Here is a 22,633-nt window from a genome sequence, read left to right as displayed (position 1 = left end):
ATTGAGACGAGCCTTAATGTTCTTTTTGCTTAAAAATGGTTTGCGCCTTGGATATCTGCCATGCAGGCCGTTTTTGCCCAGTCTCTTTCTTATGGTGGAGTCGTGAACACTGACCTTAATTGAGGCAAGTAAGGCCTGCAGTTCTTTAGATGTTGTCCTTGGGTGTTTTGTAGCCTCTCGGATGAGTTTTCTCTGCGCTCTTGGGGTAATATTGGTCGGCCGGCCACTCCTGGGAAGGTTCATCACTGTTCCATGTTTTTGCCATTTGTGGATAATGGCTCTCACTGTGGTTCGCTGGAGTCCCAAAGCTTTAGAAATGGCTTTATAACCTTTACCAGACTGATAGATCTCAATTACAGTACTTTTGTTCTCATTTGTTCCTGAATTTCTTTGGATCTTGGCATGATGTCTAGCTGTTGAGGTGCTTTTGGTCTACTTCTCTATGTCAGATAGCTCCTATTTAAGTGATTTCTTGATTGAAACAGGTGTGGCAGTAATCAGGCCTGGGGGTGACTACAGAAATTGAACTCAGGTGTGATAAACCACAGTTACGTTATTTTTTAACAAGGGGGGCAATCACTTTTTCACACAGGGCCATGTAGATTTTGAGTTTTTTTTCTTACTAAATAATAAAAACCATCATTTAAAACTGCATTTTGTGTTCAATTATGTTATCTTTGACTAATAGTTAACGGTTTTTGATGAGCAGAAACATTTAAGTGTGACAAACATGCAAAAGAATAAGAAATCAGGAAGGGGGCAAATAGTTTTTCACACCACTGTATGTGCACAGGAAGGCTGCACCAGTTTAGACACATGTCGCCGCGCATAAACCGCCGGACTAGACGCGGAAACAGCCGCCACACCATCAGAGCACGCGGCGGCTATTCCGCTATCCTTCACAATGGTGACATTTTTACTGTTGGCAGGTATTGTAGCTGCTGTATGCTTTTTTTGGCAGTTGGAAACAGCTGTAAATAGCTATTTCCCACAACGCAACAAGGTTCACAGGCCAGGAGTACCACATTCCTCAGAGTTTCTTGTGGGAGGGGGTTTCACCACAATATTAGCCATACATAGCCCTCTGATGGTCTGTTTGTGAAAAGGAATAGATTTCTCATGTAAAAGGGGGTATCAGCTACTGACTGGGATAATGTTCAATTCTTGGTCGGAGTTTCTCTTTAAGGTGAGATTACAAAACATTTTGTCTGGCATCCCCTTGGCTGGCTCTGGCTTTAGTAACAGTTGAAAAGGGCTTGAGATGAGCCGTGTTGAAAAGGGCACCCAATAAAATAGTGGCATCCCCCTGGCTGGCTGCAGGAACAGTTGAAAAGGGTGTGAGATGCGTCCTGTTGAAAAGTGCGATCAATACAATTGTGGGCACCAGGGGCAACCCATTATATTTATGGGGCAGAATTTTCAACGGGATGCTGGTGGATGTGATAGGTTTAGGCATTGATGGGGGGTTATGGTTACGCACCACCAGGTAGGCTGAGGTTAGGGGCCTAACACGGAGGTTAATATTAGGCATCCACTAGGAGGGTCTTAGGGTTAGGTATTGGTAGAGGGAGAGTTCTGTGTGAGAGTAGGGTTAAGTTAGGTCATAGCTATTAGCATAGTAATTTTACTAGTATTCTACTATCGGCTAAGTCCAATTACAATTTGGAAATGTAATTGATTCCACATAATCCATTTGTAATTTCATGTAATGACACACAATTCCACATAATTTCATGCATTGCTGACTTGCTGCCATCATCACCAAAATTGCTACATATGTTAAGAGGAATAGTGAGAACAAGTCACATTCTTTTCAAAATGACCCAGTTTTTGAAAAAAATCAATTTTAAAAATGCAAAGAAATTTTTAATTTACTGAGTTTAAAAAACATTCAACATTTGAATTTTTAAAATTACATTTCCAAATTGTAATCATGTATTGGCCATAATTGTAATATTTTATGCAAAATTTCCCATAGTAATTAGAATATTATGATCATCACTAGTCAGCAGACTGTAAATACTATGAACAGATTGTGTAGGTAAGCTGGTAAAATGGTAAAATTAGCTAATCATTGGCCAATCAAAATTGGACGTGTGTACCAGGCTTTAAGTGGGATTATACTCCCAAAACAAACATTTCATTAACTATTCTTAGGTACGGTAGAAGAACATTTGAACGCATTCCCAAGCATTCCCTGTATATCAAAACATTTTATTTCACTAATGTTTTCTTTGGTGACGATAGCATGTATGGGGGGCTTTGCAATTTATCAGCTAAGTCGGCATGAAATTACACAAAATTACTTGCCATTGTAAAATTATGGTTCCTGATTTTGTTACAAACAAATTTAATTATTATGTTTCCAGAAATTTTCATTACAATTTTGCTTAGTAATAGCAAATTACAATGCAACATTACAATTATGCTAAATTTGTACTCATCACTAATGAAAAGACCTTTTGCTGGAAGTATTTTTCAACAGCGGGATTTAGCCATTGCAGGATTATTACATGCTAAATAACTAGGAGTAATGACTGCATTCCACCCATTTACGTCTCTATACTATGTCAAACAAATGAGATAGCTACCACTAAAACAAAAATACCTACATGGAGTTATATGTAAAAAATACATTTGAACAAACTGTAAAATACCAATTGGAATTTACCCTATGTCATGTAAACAGATTAAAAACTGGGTGGCTTTTATGCTTGTGCGGTGATCCCATGGCATGCCAGCCTGCCATGGGATCACCGCATGAATCAGCAGTTTAAATGACCCCCCGGCAGAGTGTGCAGATGGGGTCATATGCATAGACTCGCCCCCATTCAGTGATGTATTCCCTGATAGACAGTACATCACCAAGATTCCTGTTGGTCCGTGCATGCACGCTGCACCGCACTCAATCATTCATACTCACTGCATGGCCATAGACTTGTATTACTGCATAATGTGGTAGGCACAGATCATGCGGTAATGGCAGATGACTTAGTAGTGGGACTGCAGTGATAAATCTACTTCTTATATACACATCGCGTAAGTATGAAAGTCTCCATACACTTTCAGAAGGTCTCAGACACCCGTGCACAGACCAGAGTGTAACCAAATTAACCATGTCACTCCCGCGCATGGGGAGAGGTGGACACGGACACCTACAATGCCAAGAGATTAAAGCATCTAATATGCCAATTGCCTGTCCAAATTTGTCCGCATCACCCCATGCACCGACAGTACGGTGGTCCACAGCAATCAAAATGTGCCCCCCCACTGCCCCCCTATGCCCCCCACAATCACAGCACCATGCCCTGCATACAAATAAGCTCATAGGAGTACTATGTTATATGGATCGTCACCCACAGAAAAATGGCATAAAAAATGATGAGAACACAGTCTATAATGGCATATATGACAAAAATCCGCAGAAGGACCTGTATCCAAAATTCAATTGTGTAAAACCGAGTTCAACATCAAAAAAGATCATCATGAAAGATCGCTGCATTTTTCCAAAAGTCTTTCAGACCGTATGAGGCTGGAGCACCTAGCCGACTTGCTGCAATATAAATTTGTAGGCCCATACTGGCAAGATAGTTCACTATTCCAGCCAAGCCATATATCACACCATCAAAGTTTCAATGCATACAGTGCTCCGCCATAGATGAATGTTCATATGAACTCTGTAGATATTAGTGCCATATACACTGACTCTCATAGTTACCACCTCCTCCCTTGATGTGAAGTACAATGTCCGCATAGACTGTTTCAGCCTGCCCAGTTAACCGCAGTATACGTGATAGATATCTGCGGGAGTATCCGACTCAGGGTCTTAGACTTGTGTCATCACATCCAAGCGGGAATCCGGTCTTTGGAGGTATACGCCATAGCTTCGGGCACCGTGCTCCGATCCGGCGGGAGGGCAGAGGGGGGCGGAGAGGCACATCTCAGCGCGTGACGCAGGCCTACGTCAACGCGTTTCGCCCCGTCCAGGGACTTCCTCAGGATGTACTGCGCAACCGCGCTAGATCACATGACCGCCTTTTATGCGACCTGCGGGTCGCTTCCGCCAGAAGTTCTTTTATACCTTAGACGTCATACTGCGCAGGTCCGTTCATCTTTGCGACGTCACATGTCTCATTTCTTATGCGCAGTAGACATGAATCGCCCCCATAGCTCCCTCTGGTGGTGCAAATCCATATATATATATATATATACAACTTCTGCATCTTTTAATGTTGACATATATGCCCAATAGAAAATTAAATGCCACTGCTGCCATCTAGTGGACATCATTCAATTAGCCCCTAATATATTGCAGAATAGCAAACGGTACTATATCTCTCCTATTTGCACCATTTGTGCTGTACATCAAATAATAATATCATCAAATCCCATTATATTATCCTATAAGACAACTAGTATATGCCCCATATCCCAATCTTATTGGCAAAACCAATCAAATTCTTTCAAGAACACCTTCAAGTTAAGGTCCCTGTTTAAACCTTTGGGATATAATGTGTCCAGTGTATATATCCAATAACTCTCTTTCCTATACAGTATAGAGTCAGCCTTCTCAAATCTAATGCTTGGGTTTAGACAGTATATACCCTTTACCCTCAGTCCAGCAGGGCTGGATTCATGACATTCAGCAAAATGAGTAGAAATAGGAGTTTTGTCCCTTTTCTCTTCCTTAATAGAATCATTGATACTCCTAATGTGTTCTTGTATACGGGTTTTCAGCTCTCTTTTGGTTTTTCCTACATAATATAAACCACAGGGACACATTAATTGATAGACAACATGAGTAGTGTCACAATCAATCTTACTATTGATTTTGAACTGCTGTTTGTTGCTGGAATCATAAAATACATCTGTTTCATCAACAAAGGGACAGACTGAACATTTACCACATCTTGTCATACCCTTAATACCAAAAGAACCCCTACTCAGGTCAGGTTTGTACTCAGATTGTACCAATAGATCCGACAGATTCTTATTTCTCCTGACAGTTAGCATCGGTCGAGGGCCAACTATTGAAGCAATCTTATCATCCTTTAGCAATATATGCCAATATTTTTCCAAAATTTCTTTTAGTCTGTCCCAATGTCCCCCATATGTAGCAATCATTCTGGGGAAATCCTCTATTACACCCTTAGGCTTCTTCCTCAATAAAGTATGTCTATCTGTATGCAGGGCTCTATATAAGGCTGATTTCAACAATTTATGTGGGTATCCCCTTGCCCTTAATCTTGCCCTAAGAGCTTGAGCTTCTTTTAGATATTCTATTGTTGAGGAACAGTTCCTCCTGACTTTCTTGGTCGTGGATTTTGCTGCCCTCTAGTCTTCGGTGTGAGGCAGGGCTATGGGCTGCAGCCCTGCCTCACACGTGTCTGTCAGTGGCTGATCTCCGCCTCTCCCCCGGCCCTCTCAGCGAAGGAAGACTGAGAGGTGCGGGGGAGAGGCAGTGATCTGCCGCTGACAGACGCGTGAGGCAGGGCTGCAGCTCATAGCCCTGCCTCACACGGAAGCGCTGCCCGGATTGCCCCCCGGGGAGTTTGGGGGGATTTAAATAGCGTACTGTGGCGGGGATGCACGGTTTAGTTAGGGATAACATAATAAACATATTTATGAAATAAAAAGACTTTTTTTTAGAGACTTGAGTCTTTTTAAAGAAAAATGAGAGGTTTACCTCAAATAGATGATATTGCTACTAAATACAAATATGGTTCAATCACACTATGGCAATACATTTTGTTTATTACAATTACATCCGATTCCTCGGGCCAATTTATAGTGCTACAAACATCAATGTAAAGAAACAGTCATCTTAAAACTTCCAGAAATATACACAATATGTAGTAAAAAAATCTTTAATGACAGCAAACTGCTATAGGAAATGAAGACACATTGTTTGAAATGACTATACAGTATAGGAGCATGTATTCACTTAAACATATAAAAAAGAGGCATATAGATGTTATCATCCTATCCCTGTAAATACATGCCACATAATCAGTATATCTCTAAAAACAGAACACATTGGCCCGTATGCAAATAACTTTTTCTCCTGAGTTTTTTCTAGGTGATATTTTGTAAAATGCTGAAAGTTATTTTAAAGTGAATATGAAAATATTCAAGCTTTCGCTATCTCTCCTGTGTGACTGCAGTGACTGGTAGTATAATACAATATGCAGTCACACAGGTGCAGTGCAAAGGTATGCACTGACTGGTATATAAAACAGTGTGCTGTCACACAGATGCAGTGAAAGGTATGCAGTGACTGGTGGTATAATACAATGTGCAGTCACACAGGTGCAGTGAAAAGGTATGCATTGAATGTGCTGGGCCTGGCACAATATAGCAATTAGCAAGGGCCAGCTGCAACAGACAGGGCTGTATATGCAGTGTCAGTGAGCCACAAAAAAAAAACACATCACAAGAACATTAGCTCTCAAAAGAGCTTTTTTTGTGGTGCTTTTCAGCAACAAATATCAGCAAGGAGCAAGCTAACAAGACCTAACTAAGCTTTCCCTATCTCTGCAACAATGTCTCTCCCTTATCTCTCACTACAGGCAGCAGAGTGAGTGAGAACATGGCCGATGCTGCTGCCTTTTATAGGGGGGGGGGGGGCTTCAGGAGGGAGTGCAGCCTGATTGGCTGCCATGTGTCTGCTGACTGTGATGTAGAGGGTCAAAGTTTAGCCCACTGAGGTAGTATAGGGGGCAGGTGGAACTCGCTATGTGTTCGCGTTTTGACGCCAACGCGAACCCGCGTTGTTCCCGTGAACTAGTTCGCCCTTGAACCATTCGGGCCATCTCCACCTAGGACAGTGATCTGCAAACTTGGCTCTCCAGCTGTTAAGGAACTACAAGTCCCACAATGCATTGCAGGAGTCTGGCAGCCACAGTCATGTTTCATAAAGGCAAATGCATTGTGGGACTTGTAGTTTCTTGACAGCTAGAGAGCCAAGTTTGCAGATCACTGTGCTAGGAGATAACTCAGAAGAAAAAAATGATTGCATATGGGCCAGTATGTGCAATGAACAGCATAATTAATTTATTAAAAACATATGTACACTCATCTCTTAGATCAGGAGTTAATTAGTACACTCAGGTAAATATATGTATGTTTCCCCCTATTATGCGTGGATGAATTCTTATTTGCCAAAATATTACTACCTTTTTAAAAAATTCAGGGCTAAGAGGTATGTACAACAGTTAGGTACTTACTATAATGTGTAATTAAGTGTATGGTGCCATTGAAGGGCAAGTAGAGAGACACTGAAGTTAGAATGAGGCTATGTGCCGTAGAATAAAAGTACTGGTTTGTTACTCACCAGCTATATATTTCTGCTGCACTCTTAGTGCCTCTGCAGCACAGCGCCCAGCTGTGCAATGTATGTTATTATTCAGGAGATTTCTGTACTGGGCGTGGGGACAATCAAGTGGACATAATGTCACAGGCCTATACAACTAAATTGTGTTCCATATGTGGAGTTCTTCACATCACTTACATGTAAACCAATCAAATACACTTCCTGTTCAACTTTGTTATATAGCAGAGTCCTTGTTATCTAGAACTCATCTAACCAGCAGTCTTAACTAACCAGCACAAATTGATGGAAGTATACACAGTGGTGAAAGCCATCATCTTAGGCTGTTTGTTTGCTCTACTGTGCTTAAAGACTAGGTTCAACAGCTCCCCCAAGGTTAATATACTTTCGTTCCCTGCATTTTAACGTTTAACCCTTTAGCAGCCAATTTATTTAGAGGCTTACAAGTGCTCCAGGCCAATTTATTTGATTGTTTGTAACATTTCCTTGCTTCTAATTAGTACTGCTGTGATGTGTGTTTATTGACATCTGTCTCTAGGGGGTAGTGTGAGACTATAACAGAGGACTTCTGCTTTTAGTTTTTAAATCCTCTGCTAGCAGACAGACATCAAACCATTCCAAGAATTTACAGCACAATGAGTTCTGCCGACTGAGGTCAAAAGCAGTGCCCTTATATCAAACAAGATAACTCTGTTGAAGCTGCTAATGGGTTAATATAGAGTTTCTAGTATGTATATAGAGTTGGGTATAGTACTGTATGAGATGGGCCTATTTTTAACATTGAGTCTCAAGCAACTAGAAACCACACTTATCCGGCATTAGCCGATCCCCGTCGCTGCTGAATAACCAATACGCTACTGTTTTAAAGTTTACAAGTCATTTCAAAAAAAGTTTAAATAAATATTTTTTGGTACTTGTTCTTCAACAATTAATTTAGCAATGCTCTAATGCATTGCTGGTAAAATAAAAAATCTACATATGCATGTTACAGTGAATTTTGTGACAGGCAGTAAAAAGCCCTGCAGATCAGTTATTTTTATATAACGTATTTGTTTTTGAAAAAAGTTGTAATCAGAGGAATATTCTCCTAGCATGCAAATCTGCAACTGCTTAGCCATGCTTGGAAATAAGGCAACTAGCTTTTTTTGGTAATTGTTCAGCAGCTAGATGGTTTTCCTAGCATGGCTTTCACTTTTTAGGTCAATAAAGATTTGGACATTGGTAAAAAATTATCTATATTGAATTTCATAAAACATTTAAGTTTTTTGTCATTTCAGGCACATCCATTTGGAAGGCATTCTATTTTACTCCCATCTTCGATCCAGAAGATTCAGAAGGTTGTTTCCACACACACGTCTGTCACTGTGATGGTAATTTTGTCACCCAGCATGATCCCCCACTACTGTTTGACCTGACTAGAGATCCAAGTGAAAAGAATCCTCTCACACCTAAAACTGAACCTAATTTCTATAACATTCTTAACACAATTCAGCAAGCTAAGGAGAGCCATCAAGAAACTATTCAAGTAGTGGATAATCAGTTATCATGGAGCAACGTGATTTGGAAACCATGGCTTCAGGCTTGCTGCTCATCCTGGTCTGAGTTTTGTTACTGTGACAACGATGAAGAATATAGGAATGGACTAAGCCAGCCAAATATATAAATAAATAAAAATGTGAAGTCAATCTTAAATATTGAATTTTATGTCCTTGAGAAAATAAAATTCAAACATTATCTATTTTCTCTACGCAGATGTCCAGATCGCATGCATTGTAGGTGGCAGTTTGATTTCAAGAATATACCCCAGGGTGTACCTTACACATTTTATCATATTTTTCTATTCTTGGTAAATCTTCCAACATACATCAGTTTTACAATGCCACATGCCCCTTTTATATATTTACCCTGCAGCATGTTCACTTATATTTTGTTACCGTCCTTCTGTCAGGGAAATGATTCACTTTGGCACATCACAAGCTAAGACATACATCAGTGTTCCATAAATGTGAAGTGATGTTTGAGAGCAAAATATTACTTTCTTTCTGCTACACTAAACAGCAAAACAATCTTCCAGCTGTCTTCTGTTCTACAAAAACAAAAGTCAGATTGGACCATATAAAGGACACATTAAAGCAAAGTTCGTGCCAAAATACTTAAAGTGAATTTAAATGAATACACCTTTTTTAGATTTGAAATTTTAATGTTTACTTTTTAACTTTAGATCTGGCAATACTGGTAAATTTAAGACATTGCATATGTATTGTTCTATTACCTAGCAGGAGGTACAACTATTACTTGCTTTGTGGCACTCTGTTAAATCAGCATAACCTATTCTGTTATTTGTTGTAGCTACAGTGAGAAGAGAGAGGTTAGTCAAAGCCATGTTGGTCTTTAGACTGCCAGTATTGAGCAATTTTTTTGTTTCATGCCATGACTTGAGCTTCAATTGTGGGTTAATTTATTAAACAAATAAACTACACTGTCAGCATTTAGCATTAACCAACTAAAATAAAAGACACTATACACATTTAAGGGTGCAACATAGGAGAGGTACAGATGACAAACCTGCATACGCATCAAGTACAAACTATAACAAAGGAGAAGAGAACTCTGTCAAATCAAGCTTACAATATAAGAGTACATAGTATACAGTTGGTAGAGGAAATAGAACTTTTCAGCTATGAAGAGTTAAATGAACTACGGTAATTAGTAATGAACAGTTTTAAAAGGAGAAGAAGATTAGTATACAAGTTTAAAAAAGATTCTATGTGGGTTAATTCAATGTGATAGAGGTAAGAAGAAGCATAATCAGTTAACCTTCCTGGCGGTCAATTAAATCCGCCAGGGAGGCAGCGCAGCACTATTTTTTAATTTTTTTTTTAAAATCAGGTAGCTAGCCTAGTGCCTAGCTAGCCTAGCGCCCCACCCCCTCTGACATCCCCCCACCCCCTCTGATCGCCTGCGGCGATCAGGCCCATCAGGAAATCCCATTCTGAACAGGATTTCCTTTAGGGCTTCCCCCGTCGCCATGGTGATGGGCACGATGACGTCACCGACGTCATCGACATTGTGATGTCAGAGGGAGTCCTGATCTACCCCTCAGCGCTGCCTAGCACTGATTAGCCAGGCAGCGCACGGGGTCTCGGGGGGGCACCCTCTAATGCGGCAGGTAGCAGCGAATCGGCGTGGAGCAGCGGCGAACGTAGGTAACACACAGCTAGCAAAATGCTAGCTGCGTGTATATAAAAAAAATTATGCAAATCGGCCCAGCGGGGCCTGAGAAATTCGGAGTTTTGGCAAGCACTTTATATTAAGATAACTTCCGTCTTTGCATTTTTTGTCACATGCTGAATTTGAAGCAATTTGATTCATGTCACATTGAATGGAGTTTTTTTTATTACTTTATCTCATAATAATACCATATTTTAAGAGCCAATTATATTATTATTATTATTATATTTGTATTTGTATAAAGTAAAATAGTATAAGGTTTATAATAGCAGCCTTCCATATGTGTGACAGTAAAATGGTGAGAGAATATAGTGTTTGCTTTAACGTTTCATTGTTTTTGTCATAAGTCTATAATGTATACCTTCTTATGTTCTGAAGTCCCCAACCAAGGTTGCAAAGTAATGTAATTAACTTGAGATTAAAGTAAAAAGTCACTAGTCAGTCCTTTTTAATATATTTCTCACCAGGTGTTTATATAACAAAAAGCGGTCAATCAGTTTCAGATTCTGATTTGATTAAATTCAAACCAGTTCAAGTGACATGAATAAATTGAAGAAATTCACATAATTCTAAAACAAATAGGATTGCATTCTCTGGTATATATAGCACCAAAATCAAACGATGTGCTCCATAAGATCATTAAAAAAAAAGTTTCTCACATAACAATCTTAAGTTAATGTTCCTCTTATCTTTGCTTAGTTGGTATTTTGTATATAAAACAAGTATAATAGTAATCTTACATGTATGGGGGGCATCAGTGGGGTAATATTTGCAGGACTTATACAGATTTTATTGCAACCTAAAGTTTTCAGTTCTAAAGCTATCACAGACATTTGTTTGAATATTGTAAAATAATTTGTCCAAATAAATTAGATTTAAATAAGCGTGGACGCTATTACCACAGGAAGTAGTTATGGCAGATTCTATATCTGCTTTTTAAGGGGCTTGGATGCGTTCTTTGCAGGACTTCCATGGCTATAATTACTAGGCAATTCCTGGAGGTGTTGATCTAGGAATTTATCTGATTGACTTTTAGGGCCAATTGTTCCAAACCTTGTGAATGTGGCCATACATCAGGCGACTTGGTGGCTGATCGACTATCCGATTCAATTATTATAATTGAAATCAAATAAAAATTGGTTCCACCAAGTGCATGCCCAACCGACAATGCGACCAATATTGGGCCAAAATTGGTTGCATGAATTGGTCCAACATGCTGCTAGATGTAGCGCTGACTTACTTTATCTTGCATGGCGGTAACAGCGAGCCATATCGGGATGAGCAACGAACACGATGAAACCCCCAACACTGTCCCCCCAATGTGTAATGTGCCCCCTGGTGCCTAGTACACTATACATTACCCATCGGTGATCGCTGCTTGTCCTCCGCTGGCTCCGGGCACACTCCTTGCTCCATACACGTGCCCCACATGGTTGGCGGAGTAACCGGGATGCATGTGTGACATCACATGCGCCAGCGTATACTGGAAGCCACGTGGTGGTGCGTGTATGGAACAAGGAGTGCGCCCTGAGTCAGGGGAGGATAAGCGTCATCCACGGCCTAGTAATGTATAGTGCACTAAGCACCGGGGGGGGGGGGGGGGGATGTGGAGTGTCACATTACACATTAGGAGGGACAGTGAGGCTGCATCACAAGGCCAATTCTGGATCTGAATTCCAGCTCGAAATTGATTGGGAACAGGCATGCAGTTTTTGGGCAGCGGACAAATCTCTCTCTCTCTAATCACATTCAATAAGAGAGATTTGTCTCTTGGTCGAATCTGCCCATCATCGATAGATGTATGGCTACCTTAAGGGTGTTTTTTTTTGCCTTCCTCTGAATCATTTGAGATACATAAGGGTGCAGGCTAGTGTTGTACCAAATTTTCTGGTTGAACTTGATGGACGTATGCCTTTTTTCAACCCAACCAACAATGTAGCTATGTAAACTTAAAGGACAACTGTAACGAGAGGTATTTGGAGGCTGCCATATTTATTTCCTTTTAAACAATACCAGTTGCCTGGCTATCCTGCTGATCATCTGTCTCTAATACTTTTAGCCATAGACCCCGAACAAGCATGGAGATCAGATGTTCCTGGCATTATTGTGAGATCTGACAAGATTAGCTGCATGCTTGTTTCTGGTGTTATTCAGACACTAATGCAGCAAAATAGATCAGCGGGCTGCCCGGCAACTGGTAGTGTTTAAAAGGAAATTAATAGGGCAGCCTCTATATACTTCTCACTTCAGTTGTCCTTTAAAGCTCTACCATTTGATAAAAGGACTACATTTGCTCAAATGTTTTTGGAATTTATTGCTAATTTTATTAAACCAAGAGTGCCATCAAATGATTAAAGAGGAAATGTGTGTAGCCAGTCATGCTTTTGGATGTAAGAACTCACAGTAACAGGGGTGAAGAAGTGGACTGTAAGAAGACCTGACCCCTTTATAATCACGTTATTGGGGTCATACAATGAATTAATTTGTTGAACTTGGTAAGTTCTTCAAATGTTTGAGTACCTCTCAAAACTTCACCTCTGTATTGTTGTTTTATTAAGTAGCATAGTCATGCTTCACCCCCTCAAAAACACCACCTATCAATTATACAAATGTTGATTGTTATGCACACAGGCTTTCTTGATTTTAGCCTTGTTCATGAGAAGTGATACAGTGAGCCTGACCCAGAATTTACATTGCAAAATAAGGCAGACATGTTTATGATCTAAGCAACTATCTTGGTGCATCCGAACATTGCCACTTAGCCTTCAAAAAGTTTGCTTTATGGCCCATGAGAATTAACATTAACATGTTATACCCTCAACAATTATAGTGTTGAAGCACCATTTCATCAGCAGTTATCATACAGATCTCTTTGTTTTCTGGTTCTAACAGCATTATGTGCAGTCAAATGTTTTTCTCATAGCCAAGTTTTTCTCAAAATGAGCCCAGGTTAAGTGAAATAAAATTATTTTACCTAAATCCAGATTTGACCCAACTTCAGGACTTCTGAGCTACCAATATAGATTCATAAAGAGATGCTTGACTTGATTAAGCTGTCAACATTACTGCTATATAAAAGAAAGCAAGGAGGATGTGAAAACAACAATTTTAAGGGAAAAGAAAAAAAACCTGCAAATGTTTTCCAGAACACAGACATTACTTGATGATAAGGTCAAGATCAGTGAAGTACAAGTTAAAATATAATCTGTGGGTATTTTGTGATGTAATAAGCTGCCCTTGGGGCTCTCTATACTCAGCACATTAATCACCGGTGGATCACTCGGTGGATAAAGAAAATTATTGATTTATTTTTAGTTTTAGTATCTATTTGTTTATTTAGTCTTTTCAATATGTAAACATTTAAAATATAATTCTAAAATTAAAAAGAGTTACATATGACTACACAACTAAAAATGACTTATTTTCACATAATGTTTTAAAACATTTTAAAAGAAATTTAACTAACAAATGTAAAGGTGGATTCAGGAACAAACTGATGATCGTGCAAACCAACCAAAAAACAGCCAAATGTTGGACATGCAAGCAACTTGTGATAGATACAGTAACAGTAAAAACCTGGGCTCATATTGATACAAAAAAAAATACTGCTATGAGAAAAGCATTTGACTGCACAAAATTGTCTATTGTTGTGACAATTAGATCACATTTTATGACCAATTTGTGCAGAAATCCATATAATTCCAAAGGGTTCACATACTTTTTACTGCTACTGTATATGGGAATTAAGAGAGTCCTGGATCAATATGCAATTCACTCTTTCTCCTGAATTATTTCCTAGGAGATCATTTTCATCTTCTCTTAGAAAAAACTTTTCAGCACTTTGTAATTGAAAAAAAAAAAATTAGTCAAAAAGTACAACTAAAATTATTTTGATTATTTTTATGCTGGCTGGTGATATAAAGGCATTTTTCGTGTGTTTTTTTTTTTGCCCATGTGCAATTCACTTTTTTCTCCTGAGTTTTCTCCAAAACGTGTCTATAAAATGCCTTTTAAACCACCAGCAAGCAAGAAAATACTTAAAATAAAGTTTATAGTACTTTTCACCCAATTTTTGGTACTTTCTCAATTGCAAAGTACTAGAAAGTTATTTTAAAGAGACAATGAAAACTTATCACCTAGGAAAAAACTCAGGAGAAAATGTGAGTTGCCTATGGGCCAAGGTGTGAAATATCACCTAGGAGAAAAAGTGAATTGGATATGGGCCCTGGGCCCTTATTCAATTCATGTTATCGCATATGCAATTAACTTTTTCTCCTGAGGAGGTAATTCTTTCAGCACTCTGCAAATGAAAAAATAAGTACCAAAATGTAGATGAAAAAGTACTATCAAAACTAGATTGAGTATTTTCTTGCTTGCTTTTGGTTTAAAATGGATGTTATTGTCAAGTTGTAAAAATATCACCTAGCAGAAAACTCGGTAATTGCATATGGGCCGTTTTCTCCTAGGAGATAATTTTTTATCTTCAGTTTAAAATAAATTATCTGACCACTCAGACCATGTCCAGGTGTTCTGCCTGTGGCTGATTAAACACAAGTGTGCTATTTATGCCACTAGGCCTGATATGAGAAATGGGGAGCTATGTGTGTTCTGTCCACGTCTGAAGGCTGTACTAGGTTCCTTGACACTGTTGACTCTTCCAGTAGAGAAACAGGAGCGGCTTCAGGGGAAGGGGGGGGGGGCTTGCTGGTGCTATACCACCCCTAGCAACCCAATTGCACCCCAGAGCATCTCCATTAGATGTGTAACAGTCAGCACATGGAGGAGAGAGGAGACAGCCAGCCCAGTGAGAGTCACTCACCTCTCCGCTCGCCCCAGTGCCCTGTGATTCACTGGTAACAGGCTGACTAGTCGAATATGAGAGATGCCGGCTGCAGAGACAGATACACAGTGGTGGCTGATGACGAAGGGGAAGTTTCAGTGCTGGTGGAGTGGGGAGAGGTGAGTGACTGGTGGTGGCGCTGATGTGGGGGTATACCATCTCTACCCGCCTATATAATGCAAGAGGAGAGAGGGGGGAAGCATCTGGCCACCTATTTTACATGGGGAGGGAGGGGGGAAACCTCTCCGGCATCTAAGAAATATAGCGAAAATCAAATATCTTATCCCAGCTGAAGACCTACCTGCCCTGGTTCATGCATTTGTATCCAGTGGTGCTCAGCAGAGCTCGAATATTCGAGTAGCTCGAATATTCGAGCTCTTTTTCAGCTATTCGAGCTCGGTATTCGAGCTCCGAATAGCTGGAGCTATTCGAATGGGCTATTCGAGTGAACTCGAATAGCCCATTCACTATTCGCGCTATTCGAGCTAACAGCGCTATTCGAGCTCGAATACCGAGCTCGAATAGCGTCATAGCCCAGATTGATGTCCTTAGAGCCAATCAGAGGGCTCCCAGGCCCTCTGACGGCAGCCAATCACTGAGGGGGACCCTGGCCAGCCCCTACCCTATAAATAGCGGCCGCCATGTTCCGTTTCTCCGTCCTTGCCCGACTTTGCACAGAGAGAGATCTGCTCCTTTGTGCGTTGGCTTAGCAAGAGCTTTATTGTGGTCATTTACCTAGCGTTTTTGCTCACATACACCTCCTATATACACCTATATTGTTGTTAGTTAGATAGACATTGTATTTTAGTTAGTAGCTTTTGTGTTACATAGAGAGAGACTCAGACAGCTGCTGCAGGCTTACAGCTTTAGGCCTCAGGGCCTTGCCTGTGTGGGCAGCTGTTCTCTCCTGTCCTCTGTTTATTTCTCATCTATACCAGTATTTCTGCTGTCCTTTAGTACTGATTGATTGTATTTTGTATTGTAGTTATATACTGTAACTGTACTAGGACACTCACTCAGTCACTGTTCATAGGCTACTAGCTCCTGCGTGTGCGTGCACTCACTGTCTGTGTACTGTACACACACTCTATTTCCTTCTGAATAGTTATATACTGTAACTGTACTAGGACACTCACTCACTGACACTGTTCATAGGCTACTAGCTCCTGCGTGTGCGTGCACTCACTTTCTGTGTACTGTACACACACTCTATTTCCTTCTGAATAGTTATATACTGTAACTGTACTAGGACACTCACTCACTGACACTGTTCATAGGCTACTAGCTCCTGCGTGTGCGTGCACTCACTGTCTGTGTACTGTAGTGTACACACACTCTATTTCCTTCTGAATAGTTATATACTGTAACTGTACTAGGACACTCACTCACTGACACTGTTCATAGGCTACTAGCTCCTGCATGTGCGTGCACTCACTGTCTGTGTACTGTACTGTACACACACTCTATTTCCTTCTGAATAGTTATATACTGTAACTGTACTAGGACACTCACTGTCACTGTTCATAGGCTACTAGCTCCTGCGTGTGCGTGCACTCACTGTCTGTGTACTGTACACACACTCTATTTCCTTCTGAATAGTTATATACTGTAACTGTACTAGGACACTCACTGTCACTGTTCATAGGCTACTAGCTCCTGCGTGTGCGTGCACTCACTGTCTGTGTACTGTACACACACTCTATTTCCTTCTGAATAGTTATATACTGTAACTGTACTAGGACACTCACTCACTGACACTGTTCATAGGCTACTAGCTCCTGCGTGTGCGTGCACTCACTGTCTGTGTACTGTATTGTACACACACTCTATTTCCTTCTGAATAGTTATATACTGTAACTGTACTAGGACACTCACGGTCACTGTTCATAGGCTACTAGCTCCTGCGTGTGCGTGCACTCACTGTCTGTGTACTGTACACACACTCTATTTCCTTCTGAATAGTTATATACTGTAACTGTACTAGGACACTCACTCACTGACACTGTTCATAGGCTACTAGCTCCTGCGTGTGCGTGCACTCACTGTCTGTGTACTGTAGTGTACACACACTCTATTTCCTTCTGAATAGTTATATACTGTAACTGTACTAGGACACTCACTGTCACTGTTCATAGGCTACTAGCTCCTGCGTGTGCGTGCACTCACTGTCTGTGTACTGTACACACACTCTATTTCCTTCTGAATAGTTATATACTGTAACTGTACTAGGACACTCACTGTCACTGTTCATAGGCTACTAGCTCCTGCGTGTGCGTGCACTCACTGTCTGTGTACTGTACACACACTCTATTTCCTTCTGAATAGTTATATACTGTAACTGTACTAGGACACTCACTGTCACTGTTCATAGGCTACTAGCTCCTGCGTGTGCGTGCACTCACTGTCTGTGTACTGTACACACACTCTATTTCCTTCTGAATAGTTATATACTGTAACTGTACTAGGAAACTCACTGTCACTGTTCATAGGCTACTAGCTCCTGCGTGTGCGTGCACTCACTGTCTGTGTACTGTACACACACTCTTTTTCCTTCTGAATAGTTATATACTGTAACTGTACTAGGACACTCACTGTCACTGTTCATAGGCTACAAGCTCCTGCGTGTGCGTGCACTCACTGTCTGTGTACTGTACACACACTCTATTTCCTTCTGATTACTGATTGATTATTGTAATTTCTGGTTGTACTTACTGTTACTACTTACTGTACTAGTAGGGACACTCAGTCACTGTTCATAGGCTAGCTCCTGCGTGTGCGTGCACTCACTCACTGTCTGTGTACACACACTCTATTTCCTTGTGATTATTACTACTGATTATTGTGACTTCTAGTTGTACTTACTGACTCTGTTACTACTTACTTACTGTACTAGACACTCACTCAGTCACCTCGCCCACCAACCCACTCCATTAAAGTACCCCACTTTTCACCCACCCTTTTAAAAAACATTTGTGTTTACGCCCAAAACATCGAAGATGTCTGGAAGTGGCAGCCAGCGCGGTTTGGGCAAGGGGAAGGGCAGCAAGGGAATCAGGAGGAGAGGGAGCAGCATTGTGGCAAGCCGCGGGCGCAGCCGCGCCACCATGCACAGTTCCGCAGCAGCAGCGTCAGTGGCTAACATTCCTCCTATAGCCACTGGCCGTAGATGCCTTGGGCGCCGCCCAGCAGGAGCATCTGCAACTCACGCTGCAGAGACACAGCAGCAGCAGCGTGTAGCACCTGCTCCGATTTTCCTCCAGCCGGGTCGGAAAGGTCCCATTGAGGAAAAGGATGCAGACACTGTGGTGCAACTGATGACGGAGGATGAGCAGCCCGCCATCAGCTCTGCATCCGAGGCCTCCACCCTCACCACCACCACCACCACCCCTGTTCGCAGCAGCCGCCCAGCAGGGCCTGGGGAGGAGGCCAGTTCAAGGTCAGTCGCCGACCTGTCACTCAGCACTCTTTTGACCCCAGGCATGATGAGTCAATTGTCTGCTGTTGTTGGCGATTTGGAGGAGGAGATGCTGATGGGCACTTTGGGGGATGAGGGATTGGACAGCAAGACTGTGGCGACAGTCAAGCAGCCCTTCCATGCATCAGGAGAGGAGTTTGGGGGGTCATCATCCCAGCAGGACATGTTTCAGGAGGGGGAGGATGATGATGACACGGTGACAGACAGAGACTGGGTGCCACCAGCTCCAGGGGATATCGTCATCAGCAGCTCTGAGGAGGAGGAGGAGGATGCGCTTGTGGGCCTTGCAAGGAGGCGCATCATTGCAAGCATTGGCAGCAGTAGGCAGGTCCCCCAGCCTGCTGGTGTCTCAGGCTCAGCAGCAGCAGCAGCAGCATCTGCCAGTACCACCACCAGCCGCACCCAAGCCCCCCCCCCAACCACCACAGGGAGACAGGCAGCAGCGGTTCCATGCCGTAGGGGGTTGTTTTTGTCACCAATCTGGCGCTTTTTCACCATGCCCACAGTGTACAGCAAGTACGCCACTTGCAACCACTGTCAGCGGAAGTTGAGCAGAGGTGCAGACCCCTTAAAGTTCAGCACCAGCTCGCTCATCAACCACCTTGCTGCGAAACATTTCCACCAACATGAGGAGTTCCAGAGGCTGAAGGCATCTGGTGCTGGCAGTGGCACCACACCCATCACTGCACAGCCTTCAGCAGCAGCAGCAGCAGCAGCAACAGCAGCCACCCGCCCTCCTGCTCCTCCAGCAGCACCAGCAGGAGTGCGGAAACGCACTGCTCCTCCCCCCTCTGCAACTCCTGCCGCCGACACTGAGGCCTGTTCTGGCAGCCAGTCCTCAGTGGCCTCCTCTGCTGTGTCTGCTGATTCCCGTGCCAGCAAAAGTCCACGCCAGAGCCTTTTGAGCGAGTCCTTCCAGGGGGTGGTTAGGGCTCTGCCTCCCAGCAGCCGTCGCGTGCGGCAGCTGAACGGCTTGCTGGCACGGGCCATGTGCTCCCAACTCCTGCCGTACACGCTCGTGCAGGAGGGGAGCGACATTCGTGCGCTGCTTGCTTGGCCAGCCCCAGACTGGCAGCTCCCCAGCAGACACTTCTTCGCCCGCAAGGCCATTCCTGCACTGCACCGCTTTGTGATGGCCAATGTGGAGCGAGGGCTGGAGCACGCGGTTGGTGAAAGGGTCCACGTCACCATGGACTCCTGGAGCAGCCGCTTCGGGACAGGCCGCTACCTGTCCTTCACTGTCCACTGGGTCAGCTTGGTGGAAGGGGGTGAGGATGGGAGAGCAGCAGCGGGCACAGCAGCAGCAGCAACACAGTGGGTGGTGCCACCCCGCAGGGTCGGGGGAACTGCAGCAGGTTCCTCCGATCCTCTGCCATCCTCCGGCACACCTGGCCAAACCCCCCGCCTCAGCAGCAGCGTGAAGGCCCGCCACTGCCAAGCGCTGCTGCACTTGGTCAGCCTTGGGAAGACCAAGCTGACGGCAACCCATGTGTTGGTCAAACTCCAGGAGCAGGAGAGGATTTGGCTGACCCCCAGAGGCCTCAGAGTCGGAGAGGTGGTGGCCGACAATGGGGCCAATCTGGTTGCCGCAATAGACAGGGGAAACCTGACCCACATCCCCTGTCTTGCCCACGTGCTGAACCTGGTGGTGCAGAAGTTCTTGCGCACCTACCAGGGGATGGGCGAACTGCTGGAAACGGCAAGGAACGTTGTGCGTCACTTCCGGCGCTCGGCTGCAGCCTGTGCGAGCCTGGAAGACGTGCAAAAGGAGCTGGAGCTGCCACGCCATCGGCTGATCCTTGACGTTCCGACTCGCTGGAACTCCACCCTGGCGATGTTGGAGCGTCTGGTTGAACAGAAGCACGCTGTCAACCAGTACCTTGCCCAGGCCACTGTTTCCGCCGCTCAGAGAAGGGACAAGACCAGCAACATCCCATCCATCGTCCCCGATGATGACTGGAGGCACATGCAGCAGGTGTGCTTAGTGCTGGCTCCCTTTCTGCAGGCCACTAACATGGTGAGCAGGGACCATGCTATGGTCTGCGAGTGGGTGCCCCTGGTTTGTCTGCTGAACAGGGCCCTTGATGCTTTGCTGGAACAGGGAGCGGCAGCCTTGGACCAGCAGGAGTGGCAAGCAGCTGCACAGTCCACCTCTGAGGGGGAGGAGGAGGAGGACTTGGTGGAGGTCCCTGACCTTGCTGCTGATGAGGGGGATCAGCACAGCGCAGCTGAGTTGGTGCGGGGGTGGAGAGAGGATGAGGCGGCAGAGGAGGAGGATGAGGAGGACAGCACTGCCGTCGATGTGCCAGCAGACGTGGCCCGCCTCTTCCCAATGGCAGCGCACATGCTGACGTGCCTGCGCAGGGACCCCAGGGTGATCCAGATGAAGCAGAGGGAGGACATCTGGATCAGCATGATGTTGGACCCGCGCCTCAAGGGGAAGTTGAGCCAGTTCCTGCCGCCTGCAGGAGGAGACCCAGCGCAACAAATAAGGAGCTTGCAGCAGGCCCTTGTTGAGCGCTTGGAGGAAGCCTTCCCCCAGCCTTCCACCCCCACTGTCCAGCCAGCACAGAGGCAGCAGCAGGTGCCTGCATCCAGCAGCAAGCGCCCCACAGACCTGCTGTCTCTCAGCCACGAGCTCTACAGGACTGTAGAGGCTCCGGCAGCAGTGACTAGAGAGGAGGTGCATGCAGCAGCATCCTCCTCCGGTCACAGCCAGCGCCTGACCCGCATGGTGGCTGACTACATGGGGTCCTACAGCGGGCTTGACAGCGATGCCCCTGTTGATCCCATGGAGTATTGGGTCAAGCGCCTGGAGATCTGGAGCGAGCTGGCGCAGTACGCCCTGGAAGTGCTGTCCTGCCCCCCTTCCACAGTGCTGTCCGAGCGCTGCTTCAGTGCAGCTGGTGGCGTGGTCACCGAGAAACGCTCACGTCTGTCTCACAAGTCTGTGGACAGACTGACGTTTCTCAAGATGAACCAGGCGTGGGTGGAAGGCGAGTTCCTGGCCCCCGTTGTCAGGCTGCCGGAACTTAGAACCATCGTTAATGTGCCTTACCACCCTTTACCACCTCCTGGCTCCTGCTCACTAAGCCAGCCTGGTTCACTTTGACTATTACGTCGCCTGCAGCCACACATTTTACAACTACAGTGGGCTGCTGTGTACTGCCCTTCTGCTGTCTGTCTGTGTTTCCCACTGCCAGGGTACACAGATTTACATTCTGCTGCCACTCTGCCACCAGCTATTACATCAAAAAATAGCTATATCTGTGTAATTGGTTGTAAAACCAAAACTACAAAACCATAAAAAAAAAAAAAGGTTTAATTTTTCTGAGGTGCCCGGGTTGAAAACTGTGTTGTCCCAGTTGTGTATTGGACACGATGTGGGCTGCACGACCGCTGTCTGGGACCTCCTGTTGTGTTTATTTACAGCCCTGGTATCACCCGCTAGGTACCAGGGCTATTATGTCACACTGCCTGCCTGCTGCCACACTCACACTACTCCTCCATTCCTCCTGCTGCTGCTGCTGTCAGTCTGTGTTTCCCACTGCCAGGGTACACAGAATTACGCTCAAAAATAGCTGCATTTCTTTAAAAAAAAAATTGAAAAGAGAAATAAGTGAAGAAGAAGAAGACGATATAGAAAAAGAAGGAGAAGAAGAAGAAGGAGAAGAAGAAGGAGAAGAAGAAGAAGAAGAAGAAGAAGAAGAAGAAGAAGAAGAAGAAGAAGAAGAAGAAGAAGAAGAAGAAGAAGAAG

At 43.8% G+C, this 22,633-nt stretch overlaps 1 protein-coding gene across 2 annotated transcripts in view; it reads left to right on the top strand.

Moving 5' to 3' along the window:
• Positions 1-9,398, top strand: part of STS (steroid sulfatase) — a 309,113-nt gene extending 299,715 nt beyond the window's left edge. For both annotated transcript variants that reach the window (XM_068269911.1, XM_068269912.1), the window contains one exon: positions 8,608-9,398. In XM_068269911.1, the coding sequence (XP_068126012.1) occupies positions 8,608-8,993 (386 nt within the window). In that variant the 3' untranslated portion in view covers positions 8,994-9,398. The remainder of the gene's footprint in view (positions 1-8,607) is intronic.
• The last annotated feature ends 13,235 nt before the right edge of the window (positions 9,399-22,633 follow it).

Source organism: Hyperolius riggenbachi, chromosome 2 (genome assembly GCF_040937935.1).
Source record: "Hyperolius riggenbachi isolate aHypRig1 chromosome 2, aHypRig1.pri, whole genome shotgun sequence".
NCBI classification, from domain to species: Eukaryota; Metazoa; Chordata; class Amphibia; order Anura; family Hyperoliidae; genus Hyperolius; species Hyperolius riggenbachi.
The sequence above is the reverse complement of the archived record's forward strand: the minus strand, read 5'-3'. Positions and strand labels throughout refer to the sequence as shown.